The sequence below is a fragment of the Panthera pardus genome, unplaced genomic scaffold, assembly GCF_024362965.1.
Source record: "Panthera pardus isolate Hobbes unplaced genomic scaffold, ASM2436296v1 HiC_scaffold_378, whole genome shotgun sequence".
In the NCBI taxonomy this organism is placed as follows: domain Eukaryota; kingdom Metazoa; phylum Chordata; class Mammalia; order Carnivora; family Felidae; genus Panthera; species Panthera pardus.
The window spans coordinates 1-25,354 of record NW_026526963.1 but is presented as its reverse complement, the minus strand read 5'-3'; the positions used below and the strand labels follow the sequence as shown (position 1 = coordinate 25,354).

The window sequence follows — 25,354 nt, the reverse complement described above, 5'->3', positions numbered from 1 at the left end:
AAACCCATCCAACTTTATTTATTTTTTTATTTTTTTTAACGTTTATTTATTTTTGAGACAGAGAGAGACAGAGCATGAACGGGGGAGGGTCAGAAAGAGGGAGACACAGAATCTGAAACAGGCTCCAGGTTCTGAGCTGTCAGCACAGAGCCTGACGCGGGGCTTAAACTCCCGAACTGTGAGATTATGACCTGAGCTGAGTCGGATGCTTAACCGACTGAGCCACCCGAGCACCCCAAAACCCATCCAACTTTTAAATTTTTTTTTTTAACGTTTATTTATTTTTGAGACAGAGAGAGACAGAGCATGAACGGGGGAGGGGCATAGAGAGAGGGAGACACAGAACTGGAAGCAGGCTCCAGGCTCCGAGCCATCAGCCCAGAGCCCAACGCAGGGCTCGAACTCACGGACCGTGAGATCGTGACCTGAGCTGAAGTCAGACGCTTAACTGACTGAGCCACTCAGGCACCCCCCCATCCAACTTTAAAAACGGGCAAAAGATCTGTACAGACACTTTATAAAGAAGATACACAGATGACAAATAAGCACATGAGAAGATGCTCAACATCATTAATCAGTGAGGAAACACAAATTAAAACCACAATGAGATACTACTACACACTTATTAGAATGATTAAAATTAAAAAGACTGACTACACCAAGCACTCCCAAGGATATGGAGGAATTGGACCTCTTCATACACTGCTGATGGAAATGTAAAATGGTGTGGCCACTCTGGAAACCAGTTGGCAGTTTCTTAAAAAGTTAAACATATACCTACCATGTGAACCAGCCAATCTTTGGTAACTACTCAAGAGAAAGGAAAGCATATATTCATACAATGAACTGTTCATAACAGCTTTATTTATAAGAGCTCCAAACTGGAAATAGCCTAACGAGCCTCACCAGGTAAGTAGATAAACTTCAGTGTATCAGCAAAATGGAGTGCTATGCCAGTAATAAATGACAATGAACTGCTGATACAGCCTACGTGTACAAATCTCAAAATAATTATGCTGAATGAAAGCATCTAGCAAAAAAGAATATACCCATTTTATAAAAGTCTGGTAAATGCCAATGGATCTATACTGGCAAAAAGCAGATCAGTGGTTGCCTATGGATGAGGAAGAGGATGGGAAAAAGGCAGGAGAGATTACAAAGGAGCATGAGGCAGTTTTGCAGGTCAGGGATGTGTTCATTACCTTGATTGTGATGACAGGTTTATAGGTGTGTGCATATGTCAAACTGTGTACTTTTAATTATAAAAATATACAGCTTTTGAATATCATTTATAGCTCACAATACTGTTTAATAATAACAAAAGGCAATGGGAAATATGACCCACCTTCAAATTCAGGAGCTGGCTTATTTGTGTTCAAAGCCTCCAAAATTTGTTTGAGACTTACTTCACTATTTTCTAAAAAGTAAAGTATAAGGATTATAAAATGGCAAGGTGTCAATGTTAATAATCATCATTAAAATAACCATGACAGGGAATGGTGTGTGTGTTGGGGGGGGGGGGGGGACAAATTTTGTTAATGTCTGAAAATTAGCCAGGTAAAAACTAATCAATTTAAAATAATTTTACCACAAATCTATTCCCTTAAAACAAGAAAAAATTCTAACCGTATTATTTGTCTTAAATATTGATGTATACATTTTACAAATGTGATGCCAGACAGAGGGTGACTCTTAAAAATATTTCCAAGAGTAAAAAAATATTAATTTTAATTTGTTCTCAGTATGCCTACATTCTCATTATGTTTCTAAGACCTAGTTTATCTAAAACATACATATATAAAACATACGCCAAGCACACAGTAAAACTAGGACTTCAACAGAGATTGTTCTTTTAAAAAGAACTCACCATCAATAGATGCTTGACCCAGAATTTCCTGGAACGTCTTGTTGCTTAATAGAATTCTAGCCTTCCGGAGTTGGGACCTCAGCTCATTTATAGGCATCTTATCATTTCTGATCTTATCAAGAGTTGTAATCTCTTTAAATAAATCTGTAAACATGTCAAGAATAGAGAACTGATGAGGAAGTTGAGGCAAAGCCCTTTTTTAGACTTAACACCCTAACCTGCACAGAGTAGATGCATTACAAAAGGAATTCTGAGTTAGAGGGCTTTCAAAACATGTCAGTGGGCTCTGTTTTCAGAAGTCACTTAAACAATAAGCAAAATTTATTTTTTTAATTTTATTTATTTATTTATTTTTTATTTATTTTTGGGACAGAGAGAGACAAAGCATGAACGGGGGAGGGGCAGAGAGAGAGGGAGACACAGAATCGGAAACAGGCTCCAGGCTCTGAGCCATAAGCCCAGAGCCTGACGCGGGGCTCAAACTCACGGACCGCGAGATCGTGACCTGGCTGAAGTCGGACGCTTAACCAACTGCGCCACCCAGGCGCCCCAACAATAAGCAAAATTTAACATACCCCTAGCCAGCTAAAAGTTGAGTTTCTGCAACATTTTGTAGAAGTTTGCTTTTATTTATTAACTATTTCTCCTCAAAGGTTTATCTACTACATGCTCCAGTCTTTCATAGACTGTAAAGCATTTCAAGAACAGCTTGATAATAAATAGCTCTTAGAATGAAGTCAAATATCAAAAATAGAACCCAGCTAGTTGGCAAAAGGAAAACTGAAAAATATAAATCTGTTATGCACTGAAAAACAGTCACACCCTCTCCTAGGCATTAGAAAGCCTCTCTTTCTTGCTAGCCTACCTACTAGTATTACATGCAGTAAATCCTTTTTTTTTTTTTTGTACTTTTTTTCAACGTTTCACTATAGGGGAGAAAAAGAAGCATATGGAAATTATTGGAGGTGAGAGAAAATTGTATTAGATTCACCAGGGGAGAAAATGTGTACCTTATACTGGAGCATATACTGAGACAAACTATTTTGCTTTAAGAAAGCATATTCTAGGAATGTAATTCTAAATAATTCATTACAGTCAAAGCACAGATTAAATATGATAAGGAATAAGAAAGCAGATTATAACATCTTGATACAGCAAAGAAAACTTAAGGAATTAAAAATACAGGGGAAAACAAACTATATTTTAGAAAAAGAATACCATTGAATGATCTTAGAAATTTACTTTTAATTTTCATTCTTTTACCATACTTACTATTGAATGGTGTTGATGGTTTAGGTGAATTAATGAAAACATCAATTACATCTTTTAAGATCTTTTTACTTTCTGCAAAGTTAAGAAATAAAATGGAATTTAAATAGATTTTAAGCTCATTAAAGCAGGGATCTGGTATTGTTTCAATTTCATTTAGCTTTCAAACTTCTGTGACCATAATGCATGGTAAGAAATACACTTAGATTATGAGTATGTGCATGCGCGCGCACACACACACACACACACACACACACACACACACACACACAAACAGGGAATCCAAGGAAACACAATCTGGGAATTGCAAGGTACAGTTAGGATTCAGACCTCCCCATCCCCTGCCCCGAGGCAGGTCATAAGACACTCATGTGAGAGATGCCCTTGCTATACCCAGAGGGAGGGTGCATCCTTATCTCTGAAGACTGAGAGTTGGAGGGACACCAAGAGGAATCTGAACGAACAGACCTTACTAAGTTTCCCCTGGTTTACCACCCTCAGCTCATCTCATTTTGTCCTATCACAGTTTTCTACCACTTTCCACACTTCATCAAAGCTAACACCAAAACATTCAGCTTTAACAACTCCTTATGAATATTCCCCTTTCATGTAAAATTTATATTAAATTTGAATGCTTTTCTCTTGTTGATCTGTCTCTTGTTACAGAGCTCCAGCTGGGAACATAGAAGGGCAGAAGGAAAAGATTGTTTTCCCACTCCTACAGAATCCTGCTTCAGGGGTCATAGGCTGGTAGGCCACAGACTGAATATAGCTGAGAGTCAGTCATGTTCATTGTCCTAGGGAGTGGTGGGGTTTTCTTTCCATTTGAATTTAACTATCTTCATCTAGGACACATGCTCTCAAGTTACCTTACAGTCCACACCCCTTCCTTTTGTCTTATAGCCAACTCATTTTATTAATTTTGCATTACGTGCCTGGCTACCGCAGGCATTTGAGTTAGCGGACTCTGCAGAGCCTGATTCAAAAGTTACCCTTCTCTATTGAAGTCTATTGTAATTTATCTAAATAGCAAATATTGGAGCTATGGCACTATACCTCTTGAAGTGGCAGGATAATTTGACCCATCTTTCCTATTCGAAGCAGTTAGCTTGGCCTTAAATATTTCCTCACTCCTGAGATTTTTGTAGACTGAGAGTTTTTGTACGGACTGTGTTTGCAAAAACCTAGAGTCACTGAAGAAAATATGCCAAATTTTTCTTGAGAGGGACAGGGAGGGGTTGAGAGACTAGAGGTTTGATGGGAAAGAGTGAGAATTACCCTGTGGGAGCTTCCCTTCACAGATGCAGGATTACCACAGGCTCCAACAACAAAGCGTCAGTAGAAACACAATGCAAGGAAGTTTTAAAAGCTCTTCCTCTGTCTCCCACATTATGGTGTGACTTTGGAATGGGAGAGGGTGCCAGTAATCAACCACCCTGCCCCCAGGGTCTGATTTAATTTAGTTGAAAAAAAAAATGATTTAAATTTCTGGTATTTAGTAGCTAGATATCTGGATCAGCCCTCCTACTAAAAACAACTAAAAATTCTAAATAAAATTATTGCTATAAAAAAAAAATCTTGGGGCGCCTGGGTGGCTCAGTCGGTTAAGCGTCCGACTCCGGTTCAGGTCATGATCTCACAGTCTGTGAGTTCGAGCCCCGCGTCGGGCTCTGTGCCGACAGCTTGGAGTCTGGAGCCTGTTTCAGATTCTGTGTCTCCCTCTCTCTTTCTGACCCTCCCCGACTCATGCTCTGTCTCTCTCTGTCTCAAAAATAAATGTTAAAAAAAAAATTTACCAAAAAATCTTGAATTCATCAATGTGCTGCCAAGAAAGTAAGAAATTCCCAGACCAAACAACTGATGAAAGGCTGTAATCCAGAAACACGGCGACTGTTTTTACCCAAAGAGTGTTTGCCAAAGACAAAACAAAAACAAAACAAAATTGGATGAATTTTAGTTTGTAGTTTCAAAGGCTCAGACAAAGCCTAAGGTCCTCCCAAAGTGGAGGGGAACGTGGGGTGGTTATCCTCAATTTACAAAAATGTTTCTCTAGATTTCAAGACCCAGAAAAAAATATCAAGAATAAGAAAACGTTCCTCCTTTATAAATAATTTGACTTTTCTCTCTAGCTACCTTTAAGATTTTTCTTTCTCTTTGGTATGTCACAGTTTCATCATGATAACCCTATGTATGGATTTCCTTTCATCCTACGTGGGATTCACTGGAATTCTTGTATTGGTAGGTTTAGGTCTTTCTCATTCTGGAAAATTCTCAGCTATAGTTCTCCAAATATTTTCTCTGCAACCACTCTGTCTCTTCTCTCCTGTGTGGATATATATCACATCTTTTCATTCTTTCTTTTTCTAGCTTTACTGAGATATAACTGACATGTAACATTATATTAGTTGTAACTAATATATAACGTAATCAGATACACATATATATTTCAAACTGATTGCCATAATAAGTAGACCTCTTCATTCTGCCTTCCTTTTAGCTTCTTCTTCTTCTTTTTTTTAATGTTTATTTATTTGGGGGAGAGAGAGAGTAGGAGATGTGCAGAGAGGGAGACAGAGGATCTGAAGAGGGCTCCATGCTTACAGCAGTGAGCCCAATGCAGGGCTCTAACTCACAAACCACAAGATCATGACCTGAGCAGAAATCTGATACTCAATCAACTGAGCCACCCCAGCGCCACTAACCTCTTTCCTATATTCCAACTCTGTCTTTCTATGCTGCATTCTGTATAATTTCTTCAAACTCCTTTGCACTTCATATTTCTCTCTTCACCTATGTTTAATCTGCTAATATTGTTGTCTGCTAATTAATTTTAATTATTATATTTTTAATTTCTTTAAGTCCTGTTTCTTTCTTTTCAAATTTTAGTTTCCCTTACATGTTTTCAAATTTATCTTTTTTAGAAAAGTACAGAAAGAGTGAAATTAAAAGAATAGAAAATACATATATATCCAAAAATATACTGTATTGCATATTTGCAGGTTGCTCAGAGAGTAAATCTTAAAATTTCTCAACATAAGAAAAAAACCCTTTTTTTAACTATGCATGGTGATGTGTTAACTAGATCTATCGTTGTGATCATTTCATTCTATATGTGAAATATATATACAAAATGTCACAAAATCAATGGTAGAGAAGAAAATGATACAGATGAAAACATAAATTGAGGAAACAATAAACACACACGATAGAGAGGATCAGAAAGCCAGGAATTAGTTAAGAGTTATTAAAATTGACAAACCGCTAGCATAAATGACCTAAAAAGAAAAAAGATGGGGCGCCTGGCTGGCTCAGTCGTCAAGCGTCTGACTTCGGCTCAGGTCATAATCTCGTGGTCCATGAGTTTGAGCCCCGCGTCAGGCTCTGTGCTGACACCTTAGAGCCTGGAGCCTGCTTCAGACTCTGTGTTCCCTCTCTCTGACCCTCCTCCACTCTCTCTCCCTCAAAAATAAATAAAAACATTTTTAAAAATCTTTAAAAAAGAAGTATCTGATTTTATTTATTTTTTAAAATGTTTGAAAACATCTTTTTAAACATTTTTAATGGTTATTTATTTATGTTTGAGAGGAAGAGAGAGAGGGAGAGAACAGGGGAAGGGCAGAGAGCAGAGAGAGAGAGAATCCCAGGCAGGCTCCGTCCGTCAGTGCAGAGCACTGTGAGATCGTGATCTCAAACCGTGAGATCATGACCTGAGCCAAAATCAAGAGTTGGACGCTTAACTGACTGAGCTACCCAGGCGCCCCAAGAAGTATCCGATTTTAAAACCTGGATAAAAACAGTACTTGTTTCTACTAGTCTTCTCCAAATAAAGAAGAGTATCCACACACTTTCCAAAAGGGTTACAACAATTCTCAGTAACCAGTTTATAAACATAGCAGTCCCATAACAATCTTCCTAAACCTATGATATTAGTATTCTTAAAAAAAAAAAAAAAAAATGAGCCAGCATGAACACGTATAATCTAAACAGGAAAACTGAGAGGTAACTCAAGAACTCACCATCTGTTTCAGAGTTCAGTAACACCTCAGGTTTTTCTTCCTTTAAAGGTTTCTCCAGGCCCTCCAACGCAGATAAAAGGTCTTTAACTTCAACTTTCCTATCAAAGACACTATTAACAACGTTACATGCATCTTCTATTCCTAAACAGAGACATGACAAAATACAAAGATATCTAGTTGGTCAGTCTATCCAGAGAAGCACATAACAACTTGATTTGGGTGAGATGTATTCATTTTCTAGAATACCCAGTCTTGAGAGATTTTGCCTCTCTGAAATATTCTCCAAACTGAAAGCTCTACAACATTTATAGGTTTACAATGCTTATATCAGAAAACAAGACACACTGAAATAGTTTACCTTACTAGTTCAACACAGGAAGGTAAACAAAACAACAAAATACCAAAATTATCTCTAAGAAAATAGTGCCATGATGGGGAAACAAAAGGGGGCACTTGGGTGGCTCAGTCAGTTAAGTGTCTGACTTTGGCTCAGGTCTTGATCTCACGGTTTGTGAGCTCGAGCCCCACATCAGGCTCTGTGCTGTCAGCGCAGAGCCAGCTTCAGATCTTCTGGCACTCTCTCTCTCTGCCCCTTCCCTACTCATGCTCGCTCACTCTCTCTCTCTCAAAAATAAATAAACAAACATTTAAAAAAAGGCAGCCCTTTCTGTCTTTATCTAAACATTTGGAAAGAATGACAGTGTTGTTGATGACATGCCAATAATTTGTTGCTTTACTAACTTAAGTGTTATTCATTTATATCTTTTTTTTTTTTTTTTCAACGTTTTATTTATTTTTGGGACAGAGAGAGACAGAGCATGAACGGGGGAGGGACAGAGAGAGAGGGAGACACAGAATCGGAAACAGGCTCCAGGCTCTGAGCCATCAGCCCAGAGCCTGACGCGGGGCTCGAACTCACGGACCGTGAGATCGTGACCTGGCTGAAGTCGGACGCTTAACCGACTGCGCCACCCAGGCGCCCCCATTTATATCTTTTAATCTCCCTTGTATCCAAGTTACAACTGTCTTATTATGTCCTCCTTACTTTTTCCCCTTCATCATACTTCCTAAAGAGTTCTTTATTAGTCTTTTGAAAGAACCAACTTTTGGTTATATGGATAAGTGCGTGTGTGTGTGTGTGTGTGTGTGTGTGTGTGTGTGTGTGTGTGTTCTATTTCACTAACTTCAACTTTCCACTTTGTTAGCTCCTGACTAGCACTTTTCAGGGGGATTGTACTGCTCTTTTGTTGTTTATGCTGCTGGTTAGCTCTGTAAACTGAACGTTTAAGATAAATTGTTCTGGAGGCGCCTGGGTGTCTCAGTCGGTTAAGCGTCCCACTCTTCATTTTGGCCCAGGTCATGATCATGTCAGCTGCGCTGACAGCAAGGAGCCTGCTTGGGATTCTGTCCTTCTCTCTCTCTGCTCTTCCCCCCCCGTCATACGCACTCTCTCTCCGAAAATAAATAAACTTAAAAAAAGATAAATTATTTTTGATATTTCTTATTTTCTAATAAAAGCATTTAATGCTATAAAATATCCTGTAAGATTGTTTTGGTCACACTCTACACGATTTGATACATAGTGCTTTCACTGTCATCATTTCTAAAATCTTTCAGGTTTCTTTTATTCTTCCACCAAGGAATTACTTACAAGGCAATTTGTTTTTCATCTTAAAAGCAACACTTTTCCTTTCTTTCACAAATAATTTTAATGTCACAACATCATGGTCAGACTATGTGGTCTGAATGCCTTCTGATTTTTAGAATTCACTGAAATTTTTATTTGTGGCTTAAATACATCATCTATTTTTGTGGATATTCCATAAGTATTTGAAAAGAATGTGTATGTTTTTAGGATATAGAGTACTCTAATCTGTTTCTGAAGTCAACTTTGTTAATATTGTCACTTCAATCTCAATCTCTTTCTCAATTTCTTTCAATCCGTCTATTTCAATCTCATCTTTCTATTTAGAATTCAGTGTTTACCTGGAAATAGATATAAATATGGTTGTGTTTTATGGGCATTAGTAGAAATCCAACTTATATAAAGCATTCTTTGTTATACACTTATTCCATTTTTTCCTTTCTTCATGGAACCGTATTATTACTGAGGTCTCTCTCTGATGAAAATGTAAATCTAGTTTACTATTATGACGTGTATGTATGGACCATATTTTATTCAACCATTTCCCCAATCATGGACTCATAGATTGTTTTCATTTCTTCCCTCCCATAATGTTGCAGGGAGCATCCCTGTACATGTCTCTACAAGAAACTTCTCTGGGCTATTTATCTGAGAATAGAATTATTGGATCATAAGAAATATGCATACTGAATTTGACAAGTACTGCTAGATTGCAATCTGGAATGCTGTACCATTTTACCTACTCACTAACAATTTGTGAGTATTGCTAACTCTCTTCATACACATATTTAGCTATGTGGGTTTCTCCTCCTGTATACTAAGTCTTATATCCTTACTTATTTTTCCAATTGATTTCTTTCTTTCTACTGCTGATTTGCAAAATTCCCTTATATTTGAGATATTAATTTTTTGTTAGTTATCTTGTAATTATCTTCTTCCAGTCTGTTACATGTTTTAGAGTCCTTCATTTACCAGAAATCCTTAATTTTGATGTGATCAAATCCTTTTTTACCCCATGGTTGTGCTTTTGGGGAGTAACATCTTTAAGAAGGCATCCATAACCACAAGGCACAATAGTTTTTCTTACATTTTCTTCCAACAGCTTTATAGTTTAATCTTTGAGATCCATTTTAACATTCATTTGATTCTTTGAAGGTTATTTTTGTATATGGTATGACATAGGGATTCTACTTCATTTTCTCTGCATTGTAAGGCAATTTTCTCAAATCAGAAGCGAAATAATACATCTTTTCCCCCACTAACTGATGATGTCATTTCTATCACATTCCGAGTTCCCATTAATAGAAGTCTCTACTGGGTTCCATATTGTGATGCACTGGTCTATTTTCACAGGTCTATATTAAAACAGCATTATGCTATGTACTAACATGTGACAAAGCAAGATCTTTATCTTTTTTTTCCCAAAAGGGTCTTAGCTATTCATAGATCTATAATCTTCTATAATGAATATAGCATTAATTTGTCAAGGTTCCCACCAAACTTATCCTGAGATAGTGAGTGGAACTGCATTCCAAGTACAGATTATTTAGAGAGAATCCACTTATTTCAATACTTCTTTTAAAACCCCAGTTTTAGGACTACAGTTCTCAATCTCAATGTCTGTGGTCCAAGGCTGTTTTAGTGTCCCCATGATAGAACTGTGCTGAAATTTCAAAACAAACCGAAAAAAGTTAAGCATTTAGCCAATGTTTTTCACAAGGAGATAGAGAGCAAATGTAAAAAAATATATATATGAAGAAATAAACAAGAAAGATAAGAATACAGAGGGGAAAAGTCATTAGATGTGATTTAAAAAACCAAACCTGTTACTTTGATTATAAGATGGATAACCCCATCAGCATTAGTGAGGACAAAAGAAAGAATATAGCAATAAAACACATGACAAGGAAGAAAGAGAGACAACAGAAATTTTTTTAAATAATTCAAGAATATTACAGTATGGAAAATATGCATCTATGTGTGAAAACCTAGAGTTTACAACATCAACTGAGTTTAAATGAGAAAATGCATAAAAGGGGGGTTTGGTAGAGTATATATAAAGTCTATATACACACATACCTATACATACACCAACCCCCAAAAATGAAGTTTCTGTTCATATGCATTTTGAATTTCATACTTACTGTGGCACTCGATAAATTCATCACTGTTGTTCAATTCTCTGATGAAATCCTTAAAACTCACCACTTCATCTTTTTTTAAAGAAGAAAAAAAGAAAGAATTTAGGTATTATTGTAAAAAGGACCATTTGATGTTATAACACCAGAGCTATAAACACAAAAATAATGGAGAGGACTGGTAATCCTATTGTGACACATGTGATATGCAGAATAGACCTAAAATAAAGCTGTCAGAGATGCACTTTGAACATCAATTCCTCTGATAAAAACCCATAAATTGATAGACAAGAAACAACTTTTAATTTCTCTTTTAAAAGATATATGGCAGTATATTTCCTTTGGCATTTAGAGTGAAACTTCTGAAATATGCAAAATTTGTTATTTTAAATTGAAATAATTACTCACCGTTAGGATTAGTGTTATCCAAAGTCTCCTTTATTTTATCATCTGTTAGATAGATTCCAATGGCATTTAAATTTTGCTGAAGTACAGGAATGTCTTTAAGTTCATTTTTGTAAATGTTGATGTTGTAAAATTGATTTTTATTTCCTGGGAAGAGATAATCACCTTCAGTTAGAAAGGAATTTTCATGTTTCTCCTTTATATTTTAATTTTTTTAAATGTTTATTTATTTTTGACAGAGAGAGAGAGAAAGACAGAGCATGAGCTGGAGAGAGGCAGAGACAGAGGGAGACACAGAATCTGAAGCAGGCTCCAGGCTCTGAGCTGTCAGCACAGAGCCTGACACGGGGCTCGAACTCACAGACCGCGAGATCATGACCTGAGTTGAAGTCAGACGCTCAACCGACTGAGCCACCCAGACACCCGTCTCCTTTATATTTAAAAAAAAGTGGGGAAAAAAATCTCCCAAGATATAAAATTATACTTAAGAGAAAAGGCAGTATTTGTATTTATTTATGTACCTAAAATAATTTAAAATAGGTGACAATAGGTACACAGAAATGTATAAATATAAGTAAGGAAACTGGGGGAAAGAAACAGAAGAGCAGCAAAAATAAGACAAAAGAGAGCAACAGACAAAGTACATTTCATAAGGTCATATACATTAAATTTTGCAACAATATCAAATGTGTATGCATCTAACAAGAGCCTTCCAAATATAGCAAAAACTTGCAGAATTAAAGGGAGGAATGCATGAACCCATAATCAGAACTGCAGATTTGAAAATCTCGCACTTAGTAATTAATAGAACAACTAGAATAAACATCAGGAAGAATTAAGGGCGCCTGGGTGGCTCAGTCAGTTAAGTGTCTGACTTTGGCTTAGGTCACGATCTCACAGTTCATGAGTTAGAGCCCTGTGTTGGGCTCTGTGCTGACAGCTCAGAGCCTGGAGCCTGCTTTGGATTCTGTGTTTCCCTCTCTCTCTGCCCTTCCCCTGCTCGTTCTCTCTCTCTCTCTCTCTCTCTCTCTCTCTCTCTCTCTCTCTCTCTCTCTCTCCCTCCCTCCCTCTCTCTCTCAAAAATAAATATTAAAACAAAAAAAATTTTAATGTTTAAAAAGAATCAGAAATTAGAATATCCAACAAAACTAGCAAACAATCTAACCAAATGATATTTATAGAACACTACCCAACAACTACAGAATATACATTCTTTCAAGTGCACATGGAATATTCACCTAGGTAGACCACATGCTAGTCTTTGAACCAAATCTTAATGAATTTAAAAGAATTTAAATTGTACGAAATAAATTCTCTGACCAAGGTGTATTACATTAGAAATCAGTAACAAGATCCCTAGCACATGTCCAAATATTTGGAAATTAAATAATATAGTTCTTTAATTTTTTTAATGTTGATTTATTTTTGAGAGACAGAGAGAGGCAGAGCGTGGGTGGGAGAGGGGCAGACAGAGAGGGAGACACAGAATCCGAAGCAGCTCCAGGCTCTGAGCTGTCAGCACAGAGCCCGACACGAGGCTCCGACCCAGGAACCATGAGATCATGACCTGAGCCGAAGTCGGACACTTAACCAACTGAGCCACCCAGGTGCCCCTAAATAGTACATTTCTAAATAACTCATGTTTCAAATGAGATATCACAAGGTAAATTAGAAAATATTTTAGGGGCGCCTGGGTGGCGCAGTCGGTTAAGCGTCCGACTTCAGCCAGGTCACGATCTCGCGGTCCGTGAGTTCGAGCCCCGCGTCGGGCTCTGGGCTGATGGCTCGGAGCCTGGAGCCTGTTTCCGATTCTGTGTCTCCCTCTCTCTGCCCCTCCCCCGTTCATGCTCTGTCTGTCTCTCTCTGTCCCAAAAATAAATAAATAAATAAATAAAAAGTTGGAAAAAAGAAAATATTTTAAATAAGTGATTATCAAATCACAACATATAAAATTTTGTGAGATGCTGTGAAAGTGCTCAGAGGGAAATTTGTAGTTTTAAATGCTGGAAAGGTATAAAATCAGTAGTACAAAAAGTAGTGGTATGAAATTCTTTTTTCTTTTTTTTTTTTTTTTTTTTTTTTTATTTTTGGGACAGAGAGAGAGACAGAGCATGAACGGGGGAGGGGCAGAGAGAGAGGGAGACACAGAGTCGGAAACAGGCTCCAGGCTCCGAGCCATCAGCCCAGAGCCTGACGCGGGGCTCGAACTCACGGACCGCGAGATCGTGACCTGGCTGAAGTCGGACGCTTAACCGACTGCGCCACCCAGGCGCCCCTGAAATTCTTTTTTCTTAATGTTTATTTTTGAAAGAGAGAGAGAGCGCCCGCGAGCATGAGTAGGGGAGGGGCAGAGAGAGATGGAGACACAGAATCCAAGGCAGACTCCAGGCTGGCACGGGGCTTGAACTCACGAGCCGTGAGATCATGACCTGAGCCAAAGTCGGACGCCTAACCGACTAAGTCATGCAGGCACCCCTGAAACTCCTTTTTAAAAAATTCTTTTTTATAGTTGTATAATACTCTACTGTACATAGAAACTAAAGTTTATTCAACTAACCTCCAATGTTTACACATTAAGTATTTTCATTCTTTTGCCATCTCAAATAATTCTGTAATGAATAGTCTTATGTATCTATATTTTCACATTGTTGGAAGGTATCTTCAGGGAAAATTCCTAGAAGCAGGATTGCTGGGTCCAAAGGTAAAGGCATATGTAGTTCTGTTAGACATTGCCAAATTCCCTCCATTAGACTGGTAGCATGTTAAATGCCCACCAGCTATAGGTAAACGTCTTTTTCTCTACAACCTAACGGAGTATGCTGTGAAGGTTTTCAATTTTTGCCAATCTAATGGGTGAGAAATTGTATCTCCATTTAAATTTGCATATTTCTTATTATGAGTAAAATCAAACATCTCTTAATATGTTCATAAGCCATTTAAGATCTTTTTTATGATTTATATATCCATGACTTTTGCCCATTTTTCTATTTTTCTTCTGTGATATACATTATAGTTTCTACCATATTGTTATTTGTTCTTTGACTTTACCTATGATATTGTATTAATAGATAAAATTTTTTTTTTTAATTTTTCCCAAGATGGATGTCAGAGAGCTTACTGCCTATGTTTTTTCCTAGATTTTTTTTTAAACGTTAAAAAAATTTTTTTTTAACATTTTTCATTTGTTTTTGTGAGACAGAGAGAGAGAAAGAGAGAGAGAGCGAGCATGAGCCGGGGAGGGGAGGAGAGAGAGGGAGACACAGAATCCGAAGCAGGCTCCAGGCCCCGAGCTGTCAGCACAGAGCCCGATGCCCACAGACCGCGAGATCATGACCTGAGCCAAGCCAGACACTTACCTGAGTCACCCAGGCGCCCTTCTTCCAGGAGTTTTATGGTTTCAGGTCTTACAAGTGCAAGTATTTAATCATAGTCTAAGATAGGAATCCAGTTTCATTCTTTTGCATGTGGTTGTCTAGTTTTCCCAACACCACTTATTGAAGAGTCTGTCCTTTCCCCACTATATATTCTTGCCTCGTTTGTCATAAATGAATTGACTGTATATGCAAGGGTTTATTTCTGAGCTCTCTGTTCTGTTCCACTGATGTCTGTTTTTATGCCAATACCATAGAGTTTTGATTACTATACTTTTGTAATAAAGTTTGGAATCAGAAAGTATGATGGCTCCAGCTTTGTTCTTTCTCAAGACTGCTTTGGCTATCAGGGTTTTCTATGGCTCCATACAAATTTTAGGATTGTTTGTTCTAGGTGTGAAAAATGCCATTGGAATTTTGATAGGGATTGCATTGAGCCTGTATATCGCTTTGGGTAGTATGGACATTTTAACATTATTAATTCTTTGACTCCACAAGCATGGAATATCTTTCCATTCATTTGCATCATCTACAATTTCTTTCTTCAATGTCATAGTTTTCAGTGTACAGGTCTTTCACCTCCTTGGTTAAATTTATTCTTAGGTATTTTATTCTTTTCAATGCAATTGTAATGGGATAGTTTTCTTAATTTCTTTCTGATAGTTTATTAGCAAATAGAAATGCAACTGGTTTTTCTATTTGATTTCATATCGTGCAACTTTACTGAATTTATTAGTTCTAACAGTTTTTTTTTTTAATAGGGCCTTTAGGGTTTTCTACATATAATGTTGTGTTATGTGCAAATAGTAACAGTTTTACTTCTTTCTTTCCAATTTGGATGACTTTTGTTTCCTTTTCTTGCCTAATTGTTCTCAGTAGGACTTCCAACACTATGAATACAAGTTGAGTAAAAGTAGTGAGAAAAATTACGGCATAGGGAATATAGTCAATAACACTGTAATAACATTTTATTGTGACAGATGATAACTACACTTATCATGGTGAGAAGTGAGCAATACATAGAATTATTGAACCACTATGTTGTATGCCTGAAACTAATATAACATTTTATGTAAACTATATTTTAGTAAACAAAACAAAACAAAAAAACTGGCAAGAATAGGCATCCTTGTCTTGTTCCTGATCTTAGAAGAAAAGCTTTCAGTTTTTCCCCATTGAGCATATATGTGGCCTTTCATATATGGCCTTCATTAAGCTGAGGTATGTTTCTTCTGTACACACTTTGTTGAGAGGTTTTTTTTTAATCATAAATGGATGTTATCTATCATAAATTGATGTTTGGCAGTTTCTATCAATTTAAATATGTATCCCAGCAATCCCATTTCTAGGTATTCAACTAGGAGAAATGAAAATATATGTCCACACAAATACCTGTACATAAATATTTATAGAAGCTTCACTCATAATCACCAAAACCCAGGAAACTTCAATAGTTTATCAATTGGTAAATATACAAACATTACATTCATGTAATGGAATAATACTCATCAATAAAAATAAACACACTGCATGCAAAAAGTTGATGAATGTAAAGTATAATATGCTATGTGAAAGAAGCCAGACTCAAATGAGCTTCATATGTTATGATTCCATTTACATGACATCCTAGAAAAGGCAAAACTTCAGAGTCAAAGAATAGATCAGGGGTCACCAGGAATGAGGGTTAGCGAAATGGATGGGCTACAAAAGGACACAAAGAAACTTCTGTGGGGATACAGTCTATGTGCTGTTTAGTAATGGTTACATGACATTATTTTTAAGAATTCAAAAAACGATATACCTAAAAAAAGGTGAATTTTACTACATGCAAGTTATACTGCAATAAATATAAATTTGCTCCTCAAAAATATAGTCAAGAGAGTAGTTGGGAATACATAAAAACAGAAAAGATAGGTATAAAATCCACTTTGCTAGGTTGGTCAAAAGTTTTAAAGTTGTCTTCTTTTCATTTTTCAATTTTTTATTTAAATTCTAGTTAGTTAACATATAGTGTACTACTGGTTTCAGTAGAATTTAGTGATTCATCACTTACATATGACACCCAGTGTTCAACGTAACAAATGCCCTCCTTAATACCCATCATCCTTTTAGCCCATCCCCCGCCCACCTCCTTCCACCAACCCTCAGTTTGTTCACTATAGTTAAGACTCTTCATATGGTTTGCTCCTCTCTTTCCCCCACCTTCCCCTATGTTCATCCGTTTTGTTTCTTAAATTCCACATGTGTGAAATCATATGGTATTTGTCTTTCTCTGCCTGACTCATCTCGCTTAGCATAATCCAGTCTGGTTCCATCCACATTGTTGCAAATGGCAAGATTTCATTCTTTTGATGGCTGAGTAATATTCCATTACATATACATATACATATACCATAACTTCTTTATTCATTCATCAGTCCTTGGACATTTGGGTTTTTTCCATAATTTGGCAGTTGTTGACAATGCTGCTATAAACATCAGGGTGCATGTGGCCCTTCAAATTAGTATTTGTGTACCTTTTGTGTAAATACCTAGTAGTGAAATTGCTGGGTCATAGGGTAGTTCTATTTTTAACTTTTTGAGGAAACTCCATATTGTCTTCCACAGTGGCTGCACCTATTTGCATTCTAAAAATTATTTTCTCATCGTTTATAATATTCTAATAAATTCAGGTCAGATATACCTAGTGAATAATCTCAGAGAACAGTATATAATCTAATATTTTTCTAGCACTATCAAAGTAAAACCACCCATAACTTTGAGTTTGGGGTAAACTTAGCAGTCTTTGCCATATAATTCAAACACAAGTTATATAAACTAATACTGTATTGATTTATCTTTAAAAAAATTTAATGTTTGTTTATTTTTGAGAAAGAGAGAGACAGGGAAACCAAGAGCGAGTGGGGGAGGAGCAGTGAGGGAGGGAGACACAGAATCTGAAGCAGGCTCCAGGCTCTGAGCTGTCAGCACAGACCCTGATGGGGGGCTCCAACTCACAGACCACAAGATCATGACCTGAGCCGAAGTCTGACGCTTAAACAACTGAGCCACCAAGGTGCCCCTATATTGTTTTATCTTTATATTGTTTCTTACTTACCTGTGCTTTATCTAATCCTGTGTGTTTTTTTAAAGATTTTGTTTGTTTGTTTGTTTACTATTTTAGGGAGAGAGAGAGCACAAGCTGGGGAGAAGGATGAAGGGAGAGAGGAAATCTTAAGCAGGCCTCATAATCAGCGCGAATGGATGCAGGTTGAGCCCATGACCCTGGAATCATGACCTGAGCCGAAGTCAAGAGTCAGTTGCTCAACCAACTGAGGGACGCAGACGCCCCAATCCTGTGTTGTTTTAACATGAAAACCACTGCCTGTCCTTCCACACAGAGCCAGTAGATACATATTAAGTGGAACTCACCTGAGGCTTTAGGCATGTTCAATGTATCACAGAACTTAATAAAAAATTCTTCATAGGTAATCTTGCCATTTTCTGTAATGCAAAGTAAAATGTAGATGAAGGAATTACTGCTTCTGAATTAATCTGTCAGCAGTTAATAGTCAAGTTATAACAAAGGTGAAAAGCCCGGGGGTCAGCCTGTACTGTTCCTTCTTCCTTAACTTCTGCATACATATGATTATCAATTTCTATTCAATTATTTCCAAATACTGCTTGAATATATCACTATATTAGTTAATGCCTATGCTATTACAATAGCATTGCTAAAAATCTATCGCATCAGTCTCATTTCTCTCCATTTATTTTAAACAATGCAGCAAGAGAGGTCTTTCTCTTTAAAAAAAAAAATCTGGTTACTCCTCTGAATAAAACCCTTCAGTAGCTCCTACTTGTCCAAAAACTACAAAAGCAAAACAAAACAAACACATGGTGGGCAGGCAAAGAGGCTATAGGCCAATATTCCTTACAAATGTGTTAACATCTAAGTGAAATTCTAGAAAATAGGGTTTAGCAGTATAAGCAGAAACTAAAGTTCTAGATACCTTTAGGACATGCATTTTCACTGAGGGTGATAGGCTTTCAGGAAGGAAAACAGGTTCTTGGAGGGGAAAAAATCTTAGCCATTACAATGGTTTGTGGCCACAGTACATAAGCAAATATTTATTTTTGGCATTAAACATTCATAGCGTGTGGGATGGTGAAAAAGACAAAAATGTCTAAAAAGTCTCCTTAGGGGAGTGATATTTTTTTTTAAAGGTTAAGAAACACTACTTTTAGGATAATGGTAACCACCTAAATTTACTCTGGAGAAATCTAAGAAAAAGGCTTAGAAATCCATAGGACCAAAGATGGCATCTTGATGTGGAACTCAGTGCATAGGATTTGGTGGTGAAGGAAAAGAAAGAAGCAGTTAAAGATGAAGTCCCTACTAAACAGTATCAAAATGTCAGAAGGCTCACTACCCCCACCTCCCACCCTCTGCCCCAAAGGTGCCATTACAGTAAACGGACTTCATTTACTTCAGTAGAAACTGAAGACAGAGCTCCACACTGAATGTGCCACCCAACACCCTCAACTCTTTCAACAAATCAGGATAGAAATGGACAAAGGAAGATTTGAGATGGGAGCCAACAACTCAGAAAATAGATTGTGTAGAAAGACCAAGTCAGCTCCAAAATAAAGACTCAAGTAAAGTAAAGGTACACAAGGTAGAATGGATATGACAAACTATAGTAAGGGACATAAAGGATAGACATGAAAAGAACCAAAAGGAAAAAAAAAAAAGGAGGGGGAGAGAGAAAAGGAAGAAAAAAAAAAAAAAAAAAACAACCCAATGCAAAAAAAAAAAAAAAAAAGTAGAAAAGTTTACAGCAGAAGTGACAGAGCCCAGAAATAAACCCCACATATGCTCAACTAATATTTGACGAGGCAGCCAAGAACATTCAATGGAGAAAGGATGGTCTCTTCAACAAATGGTGTTGGGAAACTGAATAACCACTTGAGATACTCCCCAAAATTACCTCAAAATGAATTAAAGATTTAATTGTAAGATCTGATACCGTAAAGAAAACATAAGGAAACACCTTTCAGACATTGGTCTTGGCAATGATTTTTTGGACATGACACCAAAAGCACAAACAACAAAAGCAGAAATCAACCAGTAGAACTAGATGCAATTTAAGATTTTTCTTTTTTTTAATGTTTATTTATTTGTGAGAGAGAAAGACACAGAGCATGAGCGGGGGAGGGGCAGAGAGAGAGGGAGACATAGAAACTGAAGCAAGCTCCAAGCTGTCAGCACAGAGCCTGACATGGTGCTTGAACTCAAGAATCATGAGATCAAGACCTGAAGTCGAATGCTTAACTGGCTGTAGTCGGATGCTTAACCGACTGAGCCACCCAGGCACCCCAGAACTACATTCAACTTAAAAACTTCTGTACAGCAAAAGAAACAATCGGCAAAATGAAAAGGCAACCTACAGAATGAGAGAAAATATTTGCAAACCATATATCTGATAAAGGATTATTATCCAAAATATATAACAAAGAATTCACACAGCTCAATAACAAACAAGCAAATGAACTATTTTAAAAATGGACAGAGCAATAGAATAGGCATTTTCCCAAAGAAGACATCCAAATGACCAACAGGTGCATGAAAAGGTGTTCAACATCACTAATCATCAGGGAAATGCAAATCATAACCACAATGAGATATTGCTCAAACCTGTTAGAATGGCTATCATCAAGAAGACAGGAGATAAGGATTTGTGATGATGTGGAGAAAGGGAACCCTCATACACTGTTGGTGGCAATGTAAATTGGTGCAGCCACTATGGACAATAGTATAGAAATTCCCCTCAAAATTAAAAATAGAACTACAATATGAACCATCAATTCCCCTTATAAGTGTATATTCAAAGGAAACGAAAACAGGATCTTGAAGACATACTCCTGTGTCTATTGCAGCATTATTCACAATGGCTAAAATATGGAAACAATCTAAGTGCTCATCAACAGATGAATAAACAGAGGTAGTGTGAAAATATACAACAGAATATTTTTCAGCCATGAGAAAGAGAGAAATCCTGTCATTTGCAACAAGATGGTAGGATCTTGAAGTCCTTATGCTTAGAGGAGATAAGCCAAAGACAAATGTTGTATATATCGCTAATATGTGGAATCTAAAAAAGCCGATCTCACAGAAAGAGAGCAGAATGGTGGTTACCAAGGCCTTAGGGGGTGGGGTGATTGGGGAGATACTGTTAAAAAGTACAAATTTGCAGTTAAAATGAATAAATTCTGGAAATCTAATGCTGTGCTGATCTAATGCTGTATTACATAATTGAAAGTTGCTAAGAGACTAGATCTTAAATGTTCTCACCACAAAAAAAGAAATTGTGATAATTACGTGATGTGATAGAGGTGTTAGATAACATTACAGTGATAATTATATTGCAATATATAAATGTATCAAATCAACACATTGGACACTCTAAACTTACATAATGTTATTATATGCCCATTATATCTCAATTTTACAAAAAGGAAAAGAAAAACTCTGTGGAGGTGGAGTGGTGGGAAAAAAAAGCTCTAAGTCACTAATATTGAGGATGAAAATGAAGGTATCATTACAGATGAAGCAGAAATCAAAAAAGATAAAAAGCAGATGTCAAGGACAACTTTATCCAATACATTTGAAAAGTCAGACGAAATGGACAAATTCCTATAAAGACACAGCCTGCCAAAATTGACAGGAAAATAGAATATTTTCTTGGTAATACCATACAATTTCAGAAATTAAATCAATAATCCAGAATTTTTCCATAAATAAAACTCTAGGCCCATAAGGCTTCACCTGTGAGTTCTGCTTAACATTTGAGGAAGAAAAAAATCTCTTACAGAGAATAGGAAAGTAAAGAATATTCCCCAACTCTTTTGAAAACATAGCAAAAATGATATTCAACAATACCAGTCATTAAAATAACGCAGCTATTTTGTACATTTATAAACATCTGCTTCCTTGAGCCAATGCCACAGGCAACACCCCCTGAGGTATTCCTGGATATCAGCATAGTTTACCTTTCAAAGGGTTAACACGTGGCGAAGGGCCTCACGGACTCTGTTGTACTCTGTGCATGGCATTCTGATTGAATACTGCCCGTGCCAGTCAGTTCACAAAGTGACCTCATCTCCCAAGTACCACCACCCACAGGGATAAAGTAGGCCCAGACTCACCCATCTGTTCAGTTTCACAGAGCTCAGGCTTGGCACACTATGATGGCACTGGTGCTCACCAGTCATCTCACTGCAGCCCCCCCCCAGGGTGCCCTCCATTGCTGTATACCCCATCCATACATCTCCCATCCCCACTGGTAGATGATGGCCTTTACAACTAGATGCGTTCAGACTACTAACCATGTTCAGGTCCATGTCTTAATACTTCATCAAGTAAAACATTAGCTGCATGAAAGTCATTGTTCATCAATAATGCCTTGAGGCTAGAGACATCAATTAGATCATTCTGGAGAATTTGAATAGTAATGAAGAGTAGCTGTGTAACTGAGAAAAAAAAAAAGAGCAAAAACATGCTTCAACAGCAGAAATAAGAGTACATTGTTCACTTTCACTTAATGGGCTTGAGTTGCATAAAAGAACTTTACATGAAATTACTAGTAGTTTTAAAAACCATTGTGTATTATAAAAGCCAGCAGTTACTGAACACTAAGTGCTGGAGACTCTTCTGAGTACTTCTACTTTACCTATTTAAGTCTATTATTACCTATAATAATTCCAAGATAGGCATTATTATCCCCATTTTTCAGATGAAGGAATTGAGGTTAGTGAGATTTAAAAAAAAAATTTTAATATTTATTTTTGAGACAGACAGACAGACAGACAGACAGACCATGAGCGGGGAAGGGTCAGAGAGAGACAAAGATGCAGAATCTGAAGCAGGCTCCGGGTTCTGAGCTGTCAGCACAGACTCCAACGTGGGGCTCAAACTCACTAACCGCGAAATCATGACCTGAGCTGAAGTTGGGCGCTTAACCAACTGAGCCACCCAGGCGCCCCGAGGTTTGTGAGATTAAGTGATTTACTAAAGAATATACTGGTATTAAGTGGCAGGGCCAGGATTCAAATCCAGGCACGATATTTCCAAAGCCCATGCTCTTAACTACTGTGCCTTTCAAGTAGACGTATGTAACTGGTCAACCATGATGCCTACAGCTACATAATACTTCATATGTGGACCCTGAAATAATTGTGAAGCATTACAAAGAAGTTTACATCAAAACTTTATTGCCTTATTTCACTTAAAGTTATGTTACAGAGACAAAAGAAGAAGAAGAAGAAGAAGGTGCTGTTTCTGTAAGTCGTGCTCTTTATATTTATCTTATAGCCCCACAAATCTTGACAGCCTTGGTCACTTTCCAATGCCTTCAAACAGTTGTGGTTGTTGATGCTGTTTAATTTAGTCCACATTTTACTAGTTGTTCTCAGCAGGAGTGTTGGTTTCACATAAGCTACTCCATCACAGTCAGAAGTAGAACCAGGTAACTCAAGCTTTATAGGTAAATTTGATGCCCTGCTCTGGTTGAAAATTACTGTTTAGGTTATTACTTTACTACAAAGCTATAGTGATTAAGACCATGTGGCATAAGAATAAATAAAAATCAATGGAATGGAACTGGGAGTCTAGAAATAAATCCATACATTTCTGATCAATTGATTTTTTACAAGGATGGCAAAACCATTTATTTAAGGGGGAAAAGAATGATCTTGTCAACAAATGATGCTGGGGTAACTGGCCATCTGCATGCAAAAGAATTAAAGTGGACTCCCATCTCACACCACATACAAACATTAACTCAAAATGAATCAAAGATTGAAATTAAAAGTCTAAAACTATAGGGGCGCCTGGGTGGCGCAGTCGGTTAAGCGTCCGACTTCAGCCAGGTCACGATCTCGCGGCCCGTGAGTTCGAGCCCCGCGTCAGGCTCTGGGCTGATGGCTCGGAGCCTGGAGCCTGTTTCCGATTCTGTGTCTCCCTCTCTCTCTGCCTCTCCCCCGTTCATGCTCTGTCTCTCTCTGTCCCAAAAATAAAATAAAAAAAACAAAACAAAACAAAACAAAACAAAAACGTTGAAAAAAAAAAAAGTCTAAAACTATAAAATTCTTAGAAGAAACATTAGTATAAATCTTAATGATCTTGGATTATGTTTAGACATGATATCAAAAGAAGTGACAAAAGAAAATATAAACTGGATTTCACCCAATTTAAAAACGTTTGTGCTTCAAAGGACACCACCAAGAAAGAGAAAAGACCCATAAAATTGGAGAAAAGATTTGCAAATCATCTATCTGATAAAGCTATAGTATCCAGGATATAAGAACCCTAACAACTTGACAAATAACCCAATTTTAAAATAAGCAAAGGGTATATATCTCTAAATGGCCAGTAAACACATGTAAAGATGTTCAAAGTTATTAGCCATCAGGGAAATGCAAAACAAAACCACGGTGAGATACTTGTGAGACTAGGCTAGAATAAAAAAGACAGACAATGTAACAAGTACTGACAAGGATTTAAAAACTTTTTTTTAATTTTTTTAATGTTTTTATTTATTTTTGAGACAGAGACAGAGCATGAACGGGGGAGGGGCAGAGAGAGAGGGAGACACAGAATCGGAAGCAGGCTCCAGGCTCTGAGCCATCAGCCCAGAGCCTGACGCGGGGCTCGAACTCACGGACCGCGAGATCGTGACCTGAGCCGAAGTCGGACACTTAACAACTGAGCCACCCAGGCGCCCCAGTACTGACAAGGATTTAAAGAAATGTACAATGCTGTTGGGAATGTAAAATGGGGCAGCTGCTTTGGAAAACGTTCCAGCAGCTCCTCAAGTTGAATGTAAAGTTACCACGTGACCCAGCAGTTCCATTCCTAGGTAGGTACCTGAGAGAAATGTAAATGTACGTCCACACAAAAACCTGTACTCAAAAAAAATGTACACATGTTCATAGCAGCATTATTCTTAGTGGCCAAAAAAGGGAAACAACCCCAATGTCTATGAACTGATAAATGGCCAAAGAAAATGTGGTATAACCACAGAATATTATTCTACCACGAAAAGGAATAAAGTACTCATTTATATTATAATACAGGTGAACCTTAAAAACAGTATGCTGGGGCACCTGGGTGGCTCAGTCGGTTGAGCGGCCGACTTCAGCTCAGGTCATGATCTCATGGTTTCGTGGGTTCGAGCCCCACATCGTGCTGACAGCTCAGAGCCTGGAGGCTGCTTCGGATTCTTTGTCTCCCTCTCTCTCTGTCCCTCCCCCGCTCTCTCTCCCTCAAAAATAAACATTAAAAATTAAAAAAAAAAACCAAAACAACAGTATGCCAAATGAAAGAAGCCAGACACAAAAAACCACAAATTATATGATTCTAGTTATATGATGTTCAAAAATCAACACAGATAGAAAGCAGACTAGTGGTTGTCAGTGGCTGGGGAGAGTGGGGAAATAAGCACTACAGGGTATAGGGGTTTTTTTGACGTGATGAAAATGTCCCAGAATTAGAGTGTGATGGTTGCACAACTTTGTGAATATACCAAAAACCACTGAATTGAACACCTTAAAAGGATGAGATTTGGGGCTCCTGGGTGGCTCAGTCGGTTAAGCGGCCGACT

At 37.5% G+C, this 25,354-nt stretch overlaps 1 protein-coding gene across 1 annotated transcript; it reads right to left on the bottom strand.

Moving 5' to 3' along the window:
* Positions 1 to 1,283: 1,283 nt before the first annotated feature.
* On the bottom strand, positions 1,284 to 22,219 carry LOC128774686 (uncharacterized). The gene is made up of 8 exons (XM_053893705.1): positions 22,080 to 22,219; positions 18,123 to 18,194; positions 11,344 to 11,487; positions 10,942 to 11,010; positions 7,153 to 7,293; positions 3,140 to 3,211; positions 1,868 to 2,011; positions 1,284 to 1,417 (listed from the first exon to the last, which is right to left on the bottom strand). Exons 1-8 carry the CDS (start codon positions 22,144 to 22,146, stop codon positions 1,290 to 1,292), a joined length of 837 nt encoding a protein of 278 aa, XP_053749680.1. The 5' UTR covers positions 22,147 to 22,219; the 3' UTR covers positions 1,284 to 1,289.
* Between the last annotated feature and the right edge of the window lie 3,135 nt (positions 22,220 to 25,354).

What these genes read in the sequence shown, in the direction of transcription:
- LOC128774686 (XM_053893705.1), bottom strand. Translation starts at nt 22,146, where the DNA reads ATGAACAATGACTTTCATGCAGCTAATGTTTTACTTGATGAAGTATTA. An exon ending in ACCATCAACACCATTCAATA is followed by an intron (nt 2,012 to 3,139) that starts GTAAGTATGGTA and finishes ACATGTTTACAG; the next exon opens with ATTTATTTAAAGAGATTACA. An exon ending in GGGTCAAGCATCTATTGATG is followed by an intron (nt 1,418 to 1,867) that starts GTGAGTTCTTTT and finishes TTTACTTTTTAG; the next exon opens with AAAATAGTGAAGTAAGTCTC.